This window comes from Pongo abelii, chromosome 3, assembly GCF_028885655.2.
Source record: "Pongo abelii isolate AG06213 chromosome 3, NHGRI_mPonAbe1-v2.0_pri, whole genome shotgun sequence".
Classification (NCBI taxonomy): Eukaryota; Metazoa; Chordata; class Mammalia; order Primates; family Hominidae; genus Pongo; species Pongo abelii.
Window position 1 is genome coordinate 47,646,622 of NC_071988.2, and position 15,707 is coordinate 47,662,328.

Here is a 15,707-nt window from a genome sequence, read left to right on the forward strand (position 1 = left end):
CTCCATGATTTTCACATTTATGCGGGCTTGCCCACACAACCAACTCTGTACAGAAGGAACCATGCACCATGAACTAGTCATTCTGAATTGACATTGAGATGTCTGGAAAAGACTGCTAGGGCCTTGGACCTTCCAGAAACCTGTGGTGTATTGTAATAACAATTTAATTTATTATAATAATTTACTGAGTCCCCACAATTGGGCTAAGCACTTTATATGTACTGCCTCATATCATTCATACAGCAATCCAGTTCTTTCTTAGTGTTAGAATCCTCTTTTTTCAAATGACAAAACCAAAGTGGCTGAGGTTAAGTCATATGAGTAGGATATTTAACCCCCAAATATCCCTTGACTGTTCCCCTCCTGGAATCTGCCTTTCCAGACTCCAAGCAGTCTAACTTCTCCACAAAACTCATCTCGCGTCAGTACCATGAGCCTGTAAAACTTCCTTAAAGTTTGTTAGACTAGCTAACCGCCTCCCCCCACCAAAAAAAAATGCAATCCAAATTCAGAGTTTCGATAACTAAAACTAGCTTGATATATTACCTAGCTAACTTGGGGCATTCGCATTTCTACGAGAAGTTTCTAGGAATAGCGCCCTGTTTTGGCATCTCAGGTTGTTTGGTAGGCTGAAGAGATATTTGTGGGCCAGTATCTCCCTCAGCAAACCTCAGATCACACCATGTTGGCCTCCTGGGGAGGAAGATCCCGGGAGCTGCGTTTCTCACTGCCTTCATTCTTGTGAGTCATCCTACCACAGCAGAGGCTGTTGGGGAGGGAAGAGCTTTGCAAACTTCAAGTGCAGAAACCATTTAAACAAGGAGGGAATACTCTCCCTCAGTAACACTACCCACTCGTAGTTACCCACCCTCCTATTTATATCTTCCATCCACTCATTCATTTATTCCATAGACTTAATAGTGTGGGGTAGGAGAAACAGCACAGACAAAAGGTAGACAGATCTGGGTTTGAAGCTCAGGGAAGACATGCCAGCTCCTGGGGATCTCCCAGCTGCCATCAGAATGACTCATCTAGAAAAGCATGAAGGAGGAACCATCCCATCTAGGCAGCTGATGAGGATTCCCCACCATTTTCTCCATCCGTCCCACTTTCTTCTCCCAGTGTCTTTTGAAAATGTCTACTTCTACTTTTATTGTTTTCGCTTTGCACCTGAACATAATGTAAAATTTCACTATGAAAATGTGAAACTAGGATCTATACTTTCTTAGTTCTACTTAAGTTATAATAAGAGAGGGTATTTTTCACCTTTCAAATCATGCTGCTTTAAATTGTATAAAGCTCAAGCTTATCCCTTCTTGATTAATTTTTCAGGTTGTTTTTGTACTTTTCTCATATTTATTCATCTCAACAATTTTAATAGTTCAAGGATGGAATGCTTTCTGTTCTACTTGTATTATCATTCTTAAAAGCAACCCAAAACTTGCAGAGTGAATCTCTTTTTCTTGGACAGCAAAAATCCTAATTCTGGGTCCAGACTCATGAGAGCCATAGCTCCCCAATGCTGTCAATCCCTAATATGTCTAACAGCCATCAAAGCTGTGGTACGAGGCCTGGTGCAGTGGCTCACGACTGTAATCTCAGCACTTTGGGAGGCTGAGGCAGGCAGATCACTTGAGGCCAGGAGTTCGAGACCAGCCTGGCCAACATGGTGAAACCCTGTCTCTACTAAAAATACAAAAATTAGCCAGGCGTGGTGGTACATGCCTATAATCCCAGCTACTTGGGTGGCTGAGGCATGAGAATCGCTTGAACCTGGGAAGTGGAGGTCTCAGTGAGCTGAGATCATACCACTGCACTCCAGCCTGGGTGACAAAGTAAGACTTCATCTCAAAGGAAAAAAAAAAAAAGAAGTGTGGTAGGAATGGTTCTCTGCTAAATTTCCATTATATATGCATTAAACATACTTAAGAAGAAGGTTTAAATTTATCTTACTTCTAGATCCAGGTGGTAGGTGTAATATTAGGTGTAATATTAATAGCAGCAGCAGTAGTAAGAGAATAGCAATAGTAATAATAGCAACTACCACTTACCTTGCTCTGATTATATGTCAAAGCTATTTATATATCACATCAGTTAATCCTCACAACAACCCTATGAAATGAGTACTATTATTGTTATTATTCCTATTTTTCAAGAGAGGAAACAGGCACAGAGAGGTTAAGTGACTTACACAAGCTCACATAGCCAGTAAGCAAATCAGGCAGTTTGACCTTAGAGTCACCTCTCTAAGTACTTACTGTCCCTGTCCTTCACTCAGAGAAATGGTAGCTATAAAATAAGGAACAGGGAAAAGGAAAATTAAATGTAGCCCTTCCTCCATTTGTGACGTTGCCACCCTAGTGGAGAATAAGCCAGGAGCTTAGATATTTTGGCTCACTGCTTCCCAAACATCTTCATCCCCCAAAACTGGTAAATGTATAATTCCAATGTAATTGATAACTTCATAAGAGCAATTAAAAACAAGCAAAAATTCCACCACATTGAAAAAGACTTCTGTAACTTTCCTTTCAGGACACGGTGAGACCACAGCCATGGGTAAAAGGTGACTTTCACTAGGGACATTCACTGCTCAAGGAGGGCATAAAAACATCCTTGAGCAGGGAAGGAAGTGGTGAGGTGCTGGGGGAGGGGCTGAGAGCTCCAGATTATCAGGATCCAACTCCACACTCCTGAGTTCTCAAGGCAGGTGGGAACCAAGATACCGGCAGGAATGCGGAGTAGCTCAGGACGCCGGACCCTCCTCTTCCGGAGAGGAGATGCGCGTGTGTGTGCTTGGCAGGCTTTTCATTTACAAGGTGACCTTGGAGAAGCTATTTAACAGGTGAGCACTGATTTCCTCAGACATAAATGAGAATAATGAGATATTTACCTCCCTTATGCAACAGAATCATTGTCAGGGGAAAAAAATAACATGATTACCCCAAAGAAGCATAGTTTAATTAATATATAAGGCTAATACTATTTTTTTCATCACAAGCAGCCTTTTAATCTCATTTCCACTTGAGGATAACTCACGCCTTTCACTTCTCAGTTTCTCAGATTCATAGGGAAAACTTCAACCCTCACTTTTCAGTCTTAGCCCCGACTCCTTAAGAACCAGATAATGTTTCCACAAAGACTTAAGCAGTTCATGAAGAAAAGTCACAACTATTAAAGTGGCAAATGAACCTAGAAATCAGCCAATCAGCCAGCAAAGCAAGGACAGGAAACTGTAATGTCAAAAAGCAAACATGACTAAGCCCAGCACTGCACTGCCACAAAAATACACCAGCTCACCTGAAATGGATATTTATTTTGACAGGGAATGACACCATCATCATTCTTCACTATTTCCACACACTTGATTTTTGAAACATCAATAAACCCCTTTCTGTATTTCTTCTGTTAAAAGAAAAAAAGGAGAAGCATTACAATCATAAGACATAAAAAACAATTAACAGTAATATTATTGTTAATGAAATTTTGCTCTGATTCAAAATATTGCAATTTCTTTAAAATTATCTAAATCATGTTTCCCACTAACTGCTAAAATTATTCAAAATACTAACACTGTGATCATTGTAATCAAAATTATTAAATCCTTTAATTTATCAAGATGAAACTGTTCTGTCCTGCCCCCAAAAAAAACTCCAGAATGGGCCGGGTGCCGTGGCTCATACCTGTAATCCCAGCACTTTGAGAGGCCAAGGCGGTGGATTACTTGAGGCCAGCAGTTCGAGACCAGCCTGGCCAACATGGCAAAACCCCCATCTCTACTAAAAATACAAAAATTAGCCAGGTGTGGTGCTGTGCGCCTGTAATCCCAGCTACTCAGGAGGCTGAGGCATGAGAATCACTTGAACCCAGGAGGCAGAGGTTGTAGTGAGCCGAGATTGGGCCACTGTACCTCAGGCCTGGGCGACAGAGTAAGACTCTATTTCAAAAAAATAAATAACTCCAGAACAGAAAAACTCCCTTTCATTGCTACCTGCCCCTGCCAGATACACAATTTGTTCAACTTCTTCACATTCTTGATGATATTCCCCAAAAAGAAAGCGTCAAAGACCAAGCCAAGCAAAATTCCATTTACTCAATCACAGATGCAAGTTCCAGCCAGCTCTTTTTCCTCTTCACTGGGGTAGATGTCTCCAGTAGAGGCAGCACACAGAATTGAGAGTTATGTGAGGTGGACTTAAAATATTCACAGAAAGCTTCCATTCAGAGTTTATTATTAAATATTCTAATTTTCTTCCCCATTTGCCTGCCCTCCCTGCCTGCTGTAGATCTGCCTGCAGCAATTAACTAACAGCCCATCAAGACTTCCTGCTCCAAAATCATCCACACCTTTAAGCATAGTTATCCCACACTTGGGAATTTATCCTAGGGAAAAATCCAAAAGAAGACAAAGCAGTATGTGCAAAGATAATATAATGCGGCCACTAAAAATTATTACAAACACAATGTAGAAATAAAAAATATTTGCTGAATAATATTAACAGATGAATTCCACACAAAAGTTGCATAAAGACTAAGGTTACTTTTTCTTCATTGGTAGGTATTCATATGACAAAGAATAGAAGAAAAAGTAGACAAATGAAGAACATCGTATTTGAGATGCCAGCCATCCCTTGGCCTTAGTCACTGAAAATTCTTTTATCTAATGTTCTGAAACCCCAGCTCTAGCCACAAGCTTTGGGGTCCCCACCCCACTCCCAGGAACCTGCTCTGCATCCTCATTATCACCACAGGACTTCCACACCTGCCCCATTCACCTGGGCCATCAGCAGCTCCCATCTGACTAGAGGACTCTGGCTGTCATCTCCCCAGTGCATATTTATATCCCCCAACATACGCACACACTAGAACCCCACACTCCCTTGACACTTGATATGGTCTGGCTCTGTGTCCCCACTCAAATCTCATCTCAGCATTGTAATCTCTACAATCCCCATGTGTTGAGGGCAGGACCTAGTGGGAGGTGATTGGATCATGGCGGCAGTTTCCCCCATGCTGTTCTTGTGACAGTGAGTGAGTTTTCAGGAGATCTGATGGTTTTATAAGGGGCTCTTTCCCTTTTACTAGTTTCTGCTCACTCTCTCGCTCTGTCTCTCTCACCTGCCGCCACGTAAGACGTACCTCTTTCCTTTTTGCCATGGTTGTAAGTTTCCTGAGGCCTCCCCAGTCATGCAGAACTGAGTCAATTAAACCTCTTTTCTTTATAAATTACCCAGTCTTGGGTATGTCTTCATAGCAGTGTGAGAATGGACCAATACAACAGTTCTGTCAGTCCCCAGAACCATCCACACCTTTCCCCATTCCCTTCATGCCTGGCTATGGAAGGTCACACACACAATCCTAACTGCCATCTCTATGCCCAGCCAGGCTTTCGCTGCTGCTCATCAGCCCTTGTGTATATCTCTAGTGAAGGGAACCCAGCGGCCTCCAGAGTCACTACCAGCGCCCTCAAAACTACAAACTTCCCATTCCCTTTGCCTTGGTGGACTCCCTCCCTCTCTGCTTTACAGAAGAGACAGCAGTTATCCAGGGGCACATCCCCAAATTCTTCCTTCTGCAGTTCAAGAAAATGCTAAGATTTTACCCTTTTTGCTTTTCTTTTATCCTGTCTCTAAGAGAAAAGTTAAAAAGACACAATGGTTGAGACACTATCGTCGGCACTGAACACATGTTATCTCATTCTGTGCTCATAACATCCCTGTGAGGTACACATTATTCTCCTCATTTTACAGGTGAGGAAACTGCAGCTGAGAAAAGTTATGTACATTACCCAGGCCCTGAGCTGAAAGGGTACATTTTGGGTACATTACCCAAAGCCAGTTAGACTGTGAGAGATGCCCGAGATGCAAAGCAGTAAGAGGACTCATGGAGCCAAGTTCCACCATGGACAAAAGGGGTTCTAAGCAGCCTTTCCACCAGGGCAGGGAGAAGGAAGGACATCCTCTCTGGTCATTCTCTGCTAAGGGCTTCACCCACCCTGCCTACAGATGCATTCAGGGCTCTCCTATCCAAACCGGGAAGCATGCTTTCCACCTGCTGCTACTCTCACCCTTCTCCTCTGTTCCTAAAAGAGAAGACAGTGCACCCTCAGTTTCCATTTCTTTACCATCCACTCCCTCCTTAACCACTTGGATCTGCCTCCCACCTCATAGCCTGCTAAGGCTGTTATCGAAAACATTACTGACGATCAAACCAAACGGTCTTCTCTGAATTGTAAGCCACCTTCTGAGATTTGCAAGTGCTGACACTCTTCTGCGCCCTTAGCGGCCCTGACTTTGGGTTGTCCTGGTTTTCCTTTTCTCCCTTCCCTTCAGTTTCTCAAAGGACAAAGCCTGTCTTGTGTCAACAACTGTGTGAAGGATGAGTAAAAGACAATAGGAAAAGCTCATTTCCTGAGCATGTAGCTTCAAAATTGGGCCAGGTGCTTTTAATCCTCACAGCTGCTCTGCAAGGTAAGGATTACTACACCCATTTTACCGACAAAGAAACTAAAATCAAGTAATGTGCCCAAGTTTATCTGTGGAACAGACTGACATAGCAACTGTCATGTAATGACGTGGGTACTATATATATATATATATATATATATATATATATATTTTTTTTTTTTCAAGACAGAGTCTTGCTGTGTCACCCAGGCCGGAGTGGAGTGCAGTGGTGCAATCATGGCTCACTGCAACCTCCGCCTCCTGGGTTCAAGCAATTATCCTGCCTTAGCCCCCCAAGTAGCTGGGATTCCAGGCATGTGCCACCACGCCCAGCTAAATTTTGTATTTTTAGTAGAGACAGGGTTTCCTCATGTTGGCCTGGCTGGTCTCAAACTCCTGACCTCAGGTAATCCACCCACCTCGGCCTCCCAAAGTGCTGGGATTACAGGCGTGAGCACTACATATAAAAAAGATGCTAAGAGAGCACAGAGAACAATGGCTTACATTTCAGAAGAGGAATGGCAGGAAGAGAAATCTCAGTGAAATGAACAGTAGATGCAAAGAAAAAACACATTCCACCTGACCTCAGTTTCGTCATCTGTAAAATGGAAATAATAATAGTATCTATTTCCTAGGTTTGTTATGTTTGTTATGAGAGTTAATATATTTGCAAAGTGCTTAGAAGAATGTCTGGCCCATCTGCATGTATTTGCTAAATAACTGTCTAGCTCTAGGAGCAGCAGGCTATGGTCTGCTTTCAAAACACCCATCTCCATGTACCACCTGGCCTGGCTTCTAAAAGCGGCTGTCAGATGTGGATAAATAGATATAAGAAAATTTGGGATGACTTGATTTTACTTATGTCCCCTAAATTCATACTCTGTGATATATAATCTCCTAATATCCTGTACTGTTAGGCTGGTGCAAAAGTAATTGCAATTTCTGCCATTAAAAGCAATGGCAAAAGCTGCAATTACTTTTGCACCAACCTAACAATATTTGGACTGACTTTCTCCAAATATCTTGTTATGAAACTAGCAGATACAGGTTCACATGTAAGTTGATCATTTATTCTTTTATTTATTCTGCCAGCAAACACTATGGGACACCAACCCAACTGGGCAACAAGCACCATGCTGAGTGCTGGAGTTTCAAAGTTATGAAAGGAGGGTTGAGGGTCTCTTCAAGAGGATTTCACAATATGATGGGTGGACGGGGAAGAGGGATGATTCGCAGTCTATGATCAAGCAATGCTCTCTTGTGGTATCCTACAGAGTGGGGCATTGATGGGGCCACGAGAAGATTGGGAAGTTTCAGGAAGGAAGTGATATTTTGATTTTATTTTTAAAGGATAAGTATGAGTTTTCCTACAGAGACAATGGAGAGAGTTTCAGGCTGCAAAACAACAAAGTGCTGAGTACTTAGGGAACCGAAAGAAATTCACTGTGGTTGAAGCTCAGGGTGGTTCAGGGGGCTTGTAGGAAATGACACCAAAGAGGCTGTCTGAGGCCACATTAGGAAGATGCTTCTGCACCAGCCTTACAAGTTTGGATTTATCCTGAGCAGTTTTACATGGAGAATCAGGAGTGCAGTACTGTGGTGTGTTTTTAAAAATATAATGATTAACGGCAGGTGAAGAGTGAGTGTTGACAGGGAGGCTAGCTGGGTGACTGCCGTAATAGTTCAGGTGAAAGATGAAGTTCTGAACCAAGTCAGTGGCAGCAAAGTAAGAAAAGCAAAGACACCAGATAATTTAGAAGGCAGAGTTCACAAAACTTTGTGACCACTTAGATGTGGGGATTAAGAGTAGAGAAGGACTGAGGGGGGCTAAGGGATTTTGAGTTTGAGTGACCAGGAAACACGGACACCATGAATCATGAGAAGGAACACAGAAGGACAATCAGGTGCGAGGAGGCAGGGCTGGGAAATGTTTGAGTGACAATTGAACAACCAGGTGGAAGTTAAAATATGGGTCCAGAACTCAGAAATGCTTAGCACCGTCTTTATAGATAAAGACAATTCTGCTGCAGAAATGCTTAGCGCCATCTTTATAAAGACAATTCTGCTTTTCACAACACATATACAGTATATATAGTGGCAGCTTATTCTAGCCACATCTGAAGGTAACCCTGGGAGGTTAGGCAGGGCTGCAGAAAAAAAGGATTGGAAGGGCTGAGCACCGTGGTTCACTCCTATAATCCCAGCACTTTGGGAGGCCAAGGAGGGTGGATCATGAGGTCAGGAGTTCAAGACCAGCCTGGCCAACATGGTGAAACCTCATCTCTACTAAAAATACGAAAATTAGCCAGATGTGGTGGTGCGCACCTGTAGTCCCAGCTACCTGGGTGGCAGAGGCAGGAGAATAGCTTGAACCTGAGAGGGGGAGGTTGCAGTGAGCCGAGATAGCGCCACTGCATTCCAGCCTGGGCAACAGAGTGAGACTCTATCTCAAACAAAAAAAAAAAGAAAAAAGAAAAAGAAAAGGATTGGAAGGGATAAACGATTCACCATAGGGAACAGAGAGTTACTGAGTGAGGCATGCTATCCCATGCACTTTCTCCCCGAGCCCACTTTAACTCCTGACATGTCAGCTTTTTAAAGCTTTTCCACAGTGGGGCCCTTTAGGAATAAAAGCTTTAGGAAATGATTTCTGAGCAGTTACCGTAGAAGGAACACACAGTTTTTCCTCCATTTAGACTATTCTTTAGAATTTCTTCAGTAAGAAAATACTTCATGATTCCTGGCATATGCTATATGCTATTGTTAATATTGTGGCCCATCTGGGTGCAGTGGCTCATGCCTGTAATCCCAGCACTTTAGGAGGCCAAGGCAGGCAGATCACTTGAGGTCAGAAGTTTGAGACCAGCCTGCCCAACATGGGAAAACCCTATCTCTACTAAAGATGCGAAAAATTACCCAGGCTTGGTGGCAAATACCTGTAATCCCAGCTACTCTGGAGGCTGAGGCTCGAGAATCTCTTGAACTCAGGAGGTGGAGGTTGCAGTGAGCCAAGATCGCACCACTGCCCTCCAGCCTAGATGACAGAGCGAGACTCCATCTCAAAAAAAAAAAAAAAAAAAAAAAATTGTGGCCCAAGGGGAAATATCCAAGGTCATTACTTTTTTTCGTGTTATATTTCCTTTCTATTCTATAGCCTTTGCCCTGTTTACTAGACTGAAAATCATGATGAAGCTGAGACTTTCCCTGACTCACCTTTGAATCCTCTATGAATCTTCCGAGCTAAGAAGACCACCTGACACTTAGTAGGTACTAATTCAACAGTGTGCTGACCCAGTGTGCAAAGGACCATGGGCAATACTGTGTGTGTGTGTGTGTGTGTCCTCTCTTGCACACTTTGCAAAGCTTGAAAATGGAAGTAAGCAATGACCATTTTATATATTGTAAACCAGCACATATGGGAAAACGAGGCATTAAGATGAAATATAACTTGCTTTAAACTACACATCAACTGAATGGCAGAACTGGGAGTTAGATGGATGAGATTCTGTCCCCCAGCAAGACTTAACAAGGTACACTGTTTTCCTTTAATTTCCAGAATACTCTGTATTTTAATAATACAAATATCCATCCTAATTTAAAGAAATTAAATAAGAAAAAAATGTATACAAATAACCAGGCTGGTCTCAGGTGATCTGAGAAGTCATTTATCTCAGGACACCCTCTTGTCCTTTTCGCAAGGCATCCAGAGTCCCCACCATGCAAAGAGAAAGGCTTGCCAGGGTGTCCCTCCAATATTCCAAATGATTCATCCCTTTCCCACATCACAAATTTTATTCCTGATGTGGCTGTTCCCAGGGTCTTGTGGCAGAGGAAATCTCCTGGGTGAATCACGTCTGCATTGCAAGAGGACCTCAGAGAAGGAGCATGATCTTTGGAGACAAGCAGATCCTGACTTTTAGCCTCTGCTTTGCCACTTACAAGCCATACAACCTAGGGCAATCCCAGTTTTCTCTCTGTGCTTCAGTTCCTTTCTCCGTAGAAATAGGACAATGCTGCTCTCTTTGCCATGCTATCAGCAGGATTAAAGATAATGTTCATAGGTGCTTAACAGTGTCTGACACATGGAACTCTGTGATGGTTAATTTCATGTGTCAACTTAAGTAGGCTAAGGGATACTCAGACGGCTGGTAAAACGTTATTTCCAGCTGTCCGTGAAGGTGTTCTTGGAAGAGATTAGCATTTCAATCAGCTGAGTGAGTAAAGAAGCTACACCTCTGCCAACGCAGATGGGCATCATCCAATCCGATGAGGGTGCAAATAGAACAAACAAAGGCAAAGGGAAAGCGAACTCTTAAAGCTGGGATGTCCATCTTCTCCTGCTCTCAGACTTTGGTGCTCCTGGCTCTCCAGACTCCAAGGCTTTCACCAGCAGCCTCCTCCCCTACTCCTGGTTCTCAGGCCTTTGGACTTGGTCTGAACTACACAATTAGCTTTTCTGTGTCTCCACATTGTAGATGGCAGATTGTGGGACTTCTCAGCCTCCATAATCAATTGCATGAGCCCATTTCCATAATAAATCTCCTCTCATACATCTATATATATCCTGTTGGTTCTGTTTCTCTGGAGAACCCTGATTAATACAAACTCACTCCCCAAATGGTAGCATATACTGTCAGTTTTCACAGTAACCCAAGGAAGTTGCAGGAAACTGAGCACTGAGAGGCTATGAGACTGGCTAAGGATTGTAGAAGCTGAGCCAGAATTGAACTAAAATCCCTCAAAAACAGTAATGCTTTTACCTGACTTCAGGTCTCTAAAGCTTGAAGAGTTATGGACTTTTATTATTTAAAAAAATATATATATATTATCATGTCCATAACTAACAATTACAGAACACTTACTATAAACCAGCACTGTTAGCCTCTTAATGTGGATAATCTCAATGAATCCTCACAGCATTATAACATGAGAATTATTGTCACCCCCATTTTGCAGATGGAGAAATCAATACATAGAGAGAATAATTAACTTGCCCAAAGTCACACAATAATCCAGGATTTGAACTTTAATTCCAATCCTGAATTTGTAAGTGCCCCCTATACCTAAGTAACTTGATATCATTTAACTATGTGCAAACATAAATTCAGTAGAAACTTCTTAAACTTATGGCTTGCATACAACTATAAAACCAAAGCAAGTTCACAAATTAAATACAAACAAAACTATACAGCAAATAAAGTGAAATTAACATTACTTGGATGTGACAGATGGGGTGTTGGCTGGAATTGAATCTCTCTCCCTAAGTAGTTCTCTTGCCATCTACATGCTTATATTACTGTGTGCCACATGACACCCTCTCCCACCTCTTTTTTCAATTCCAATTATAAAGAACCTCTGTTTATACATATACTATCCTATCATTAGGCCTATTCTATCATTAGGCCTCATTTTGCACCACTGAATTGTTTTGTGTTCAGTCTGTCTCTGTTCTTTCTCAACAGGCCGCAACAATTAAAACAGATCTCAAACACAAACCCAAAGCAGACTGCTGAAATGGCATGTTTAGCAACAAAGGACCATGCAGACAAAAAAAATACACACACACACACACACTTATTAAATATTATTGGGGGATAAAATATTTCATCAAATTAAGAAGACAAAATTTAGAACTTGCGGTTTTCAACACATGCATAGCACTAAACCTGTGGCTAACATTCATTGCATTCCCTCACGACAATTTGTATTTAATTTGTGAACTTGGTTTAATCCTTCAACCATGTTCATTAAATATTGACTGCAGTGTCCTTTTACCATCTGCAAGGCACAGATACCAAAGTACCATAACAGAGATTTGAAAACACACACACACACAATCCGTTGCCCGTATGGAATGTACAAAAACCCAACATCTAGGGTTACAGAGACAAATGACCATATTTACAATGAAAGTTCGGGTGAGTCAATAGTGAAAGACTAAAGAGTTCCAGTCAACTGTTTAACAGAAAAGAAAATGAATGACGTATTCTACTAAAAATCCCAAATGACCCTAAAAGGCCTATTCTATTCACACATGTAGTCTTTTTCCCTTTCCACTCAGAACAGATTTAAAAGAATGGGTCTTAAGTACAGCAGAACACATTAATTAAGAGAAACGAAAAAAATCTCAGGATGGATTTGACATTTTTCTTGTGAATACTGGGAATAATTTTTACATAGAGCTTTCTAAGAGAAGTCAAATGAATAGAATTTAAAGGCACTTCCAATTTGGTGATTCTATGAGAAACTGCCGCCTCTTTACCAAGGACAAAATTCTAACAAAAACTTGGCATTCCATTACTTGGTATCTCATTATTTTTTCCTCCCTTTAAACTAGCTTATAATAGTAACTTATATGAGTGATTTATATTTTATAAAGTGTTTTTACACTAGGAGAAAAAGAAACATATTAAGAAACCAGTAATATATATATAAGCATGGCATAATATATAGATAAGCTTGGCATAATTTTAAAGATTACAGTTTTTAAAGTAATATCCAGAATATAAACAGGAAGAGGAAAATCTCTATAAGCAATACAAAGGCAAAAATTTCATTTCCAGAATCACAGAATAATCTTCATATAAAATCGTGTTGATGTAGGCAATTGTAAAGTTTCTGAAGACATATTTTCACTGTATTTAAAATTCAAGTGTTGTTTTCTCCCCCTAAGTGATCTTATGACCACTTAAGACTTTTCCATACCTCCTGGCAACCCTCTTCACAACTCTCCTTTGTGGCCCCAGAGCTAAAACCTATCACCAGGTGTGTTTTATTACAGTTGAAAGCAAAACTTACTAACCTATGTGTTTTGAATTAAGTCTAAAAGTGATTTAAATGGTTTAATTCTTAACATTAGTAGGAATTACAATACATTGTGTAAAAATAAATGTATACAGATCTCTTACTGCCTAAGTTTCATGTAATAGACTTCTGAATTCAAGGAATGCCAAAATTAATAAATTCAATCCAAAGATTACAAATTCCCTTGGAGCAAGGACTATGCTAGTGATCTCTGATTGCCACATTTTTCCTCCTCTTTCTGGGGAGTTGGCTCAGCTAGACTGCACTTCCTCATCTGCCGTGCACTTAGGTGAGGCCATAAGACTGAGTTCTAGCCAAGGGGGCATGGAAAGAAGTGACATAACATTACTTCCCATCCTCCAAAACCTTTCACGCTATCCTTCCTGTTCCATCCCCTTCCTTGTCGCCCTATTGGACTCAAAAGATCCACTGAAAGATTGTGGGGACTGAAAAACAACGAAGCCATTAAACGGAAGAGTCCTGGGTCCCTGAATCATCATGTAGAAGGCAGTTATATATAACGTAAGGAAGAAAGAAACTTTCTATTGTGGTAAGGCAGGAGTTTCAGAGTATTGTAAGTTATAGCAGTTAGCTATCTTGAATAATATATTCTAGATTAAGAGTACTCCACACCTCAGCTACTCAATGCGTCAGATTTTTTACTGATAAAGAGACATGCTGAACTAAATCAGTGTTTCCCAAGGAGTGCTATGGTGGTTTCTGAGGGTTTTTTCCTTTATAATCTTCATTATTTAATTTTTTCCATGCTCACTACAACAAGCAGCAGCAAACCTTCTTCCCAGTCATTCCAATACCTCTCAAAAGTAATTTAACAATTCAAGTGTTCTCTCTACACTGTATGAGTATTTAGAATACTCATACAAGCATATGTATGTATGTATGCTATACATACATATATACACAGACACAAACATGCACACGTATGTGTGCATTCACATACTTATACAAGTACTTTCATTTATATTTGGGAGTGTGTTGCATTTTTTTCACTTTTATATACCATAGACATCTCAGGTCAATACATACAGGACTAAAAGGAATTCTTTTTAATAGTACTAGAACTTTAAAGAAAATGTTTTCTTATGATGATGCTTGATGGAAAGTATACAGCAATATAACAAGGTGTGTATGTGCGTGTGCGTGTGTGTGTGTGTGTGTGTGTGTGTGCGCCCATGCACATGCGCACACACAGGCATAAATGGCCAGGAAAAAGATCAGTTAAATATCTCAAGCTGAGGTGGTTTTAGGTGAAACTTGGATAAACATTTGTAATTACTGTATATAGTTTTATGATTACCTTTTATTCGTGGTTTTCTATTTACTGACTGATACAGTTTCCTTTTCAAATAATTGTGTCTAAGGAAAAAAACATTAAATTATTTAAAGGAAAACATTAAATAAATAGTGCTTTACAGATGGCACATATATGGCAAATTCGTGTAAGTAGTATATATAACGGCTGAAATTTGGGCAACACTGGCTGAAATTATCTCTTTATTTTGAATTCTAACATTCCTTCACATTTGTTATTTTGTAGCTGTCACTGTATTCCTCGACCATCAGGCCTGCCTAACACACCTCCCAACACATGTGTGAAGAGCACACTGGGAACACTGACTTACACATAACAAGATTCAATCTATAGGGATATGTTCAGGTAAAACCCCATAAAGGTTACACACACTAACTCTCAGCCACCTCTCCTGAGACGTAAGCATTTCCAGACAAATCCAAAATGCCTACTTATCCCCACCCCCCAGGTTTCAACACGTACTGAAAAGATACAGAAAATGCAGAAATAGACAATGGATTTTTATGGCAACATTTGGCTTCTGGAGATAGATCTCCCACCTGGACACATTTTCAGCCTAGAGTAGTGCATGGGGAAATGTCTCACTAGGAAATAAGAATTTCTATGAAACTCAGTGTTGGCATTTGGGATCTGAATCTGGCAGCAAAGATGCAAAATGATCAGATTCCATGTGGTGAATGGAAATACACTAAATCATAGTATCTGATTTAACCCATATTCAAATAATAAATAATAATAGGTAAGACTTATAATAGCACTGTGTGCCTGGTACTGTCCTATGGGTTATGCATATCAACTTGTTTAAGCCTTCCAATGACCACTATACCATGTTACCTCTCCAAAAACGGCAAGAGCAAAAACACCTGTGGGAAACTGACACTAGGTGACAGCAACAGAAAGGACTCCCACTTCGCAGATCTGTGAGGGAGGACAGTCCCTGGCCATATTTAGTATATGAAATATCTACCATCTGTTTAGCACTCGGAGCTAAGCATCATAGGACGTAGGGTACTAACTACCACCACAAACGTTAATATTTAGATTTGAAAGCAGTAACATGTAAATACTTCATTTGTCTTAAGTACTTTTCCTGCAATTCTAGTGGTATGTATGCTGACTAGAGACTT

At 40.8% G+C, this 15,707-nt stretch overlaps 1 protein-coding gene across 2 annotated transcripts in view; it reads right to left on the reverse strand.

The window, feature by feature from the left end:
• The window catches only part of TEC (tec protein tyrosine kinase), a 130,925-nt gene that overhangs the window by 37,280 nt on the left and 77,938 nt on the right, over positions 1-15,707 (reverse strand). For both annotated transcript variants that reach the window (XM_024246119.3, XM_054553884.2), the window contains exon 3: positions 3,298-3,402. In XM_024246119.3, the coding sequence (XP_024101887.1) occupies positions 3,298-3,402 (105 nt within the window). The remainder of the gene's footprint in view (positions 1-3,297; positions 3,403-15,707) is intronic.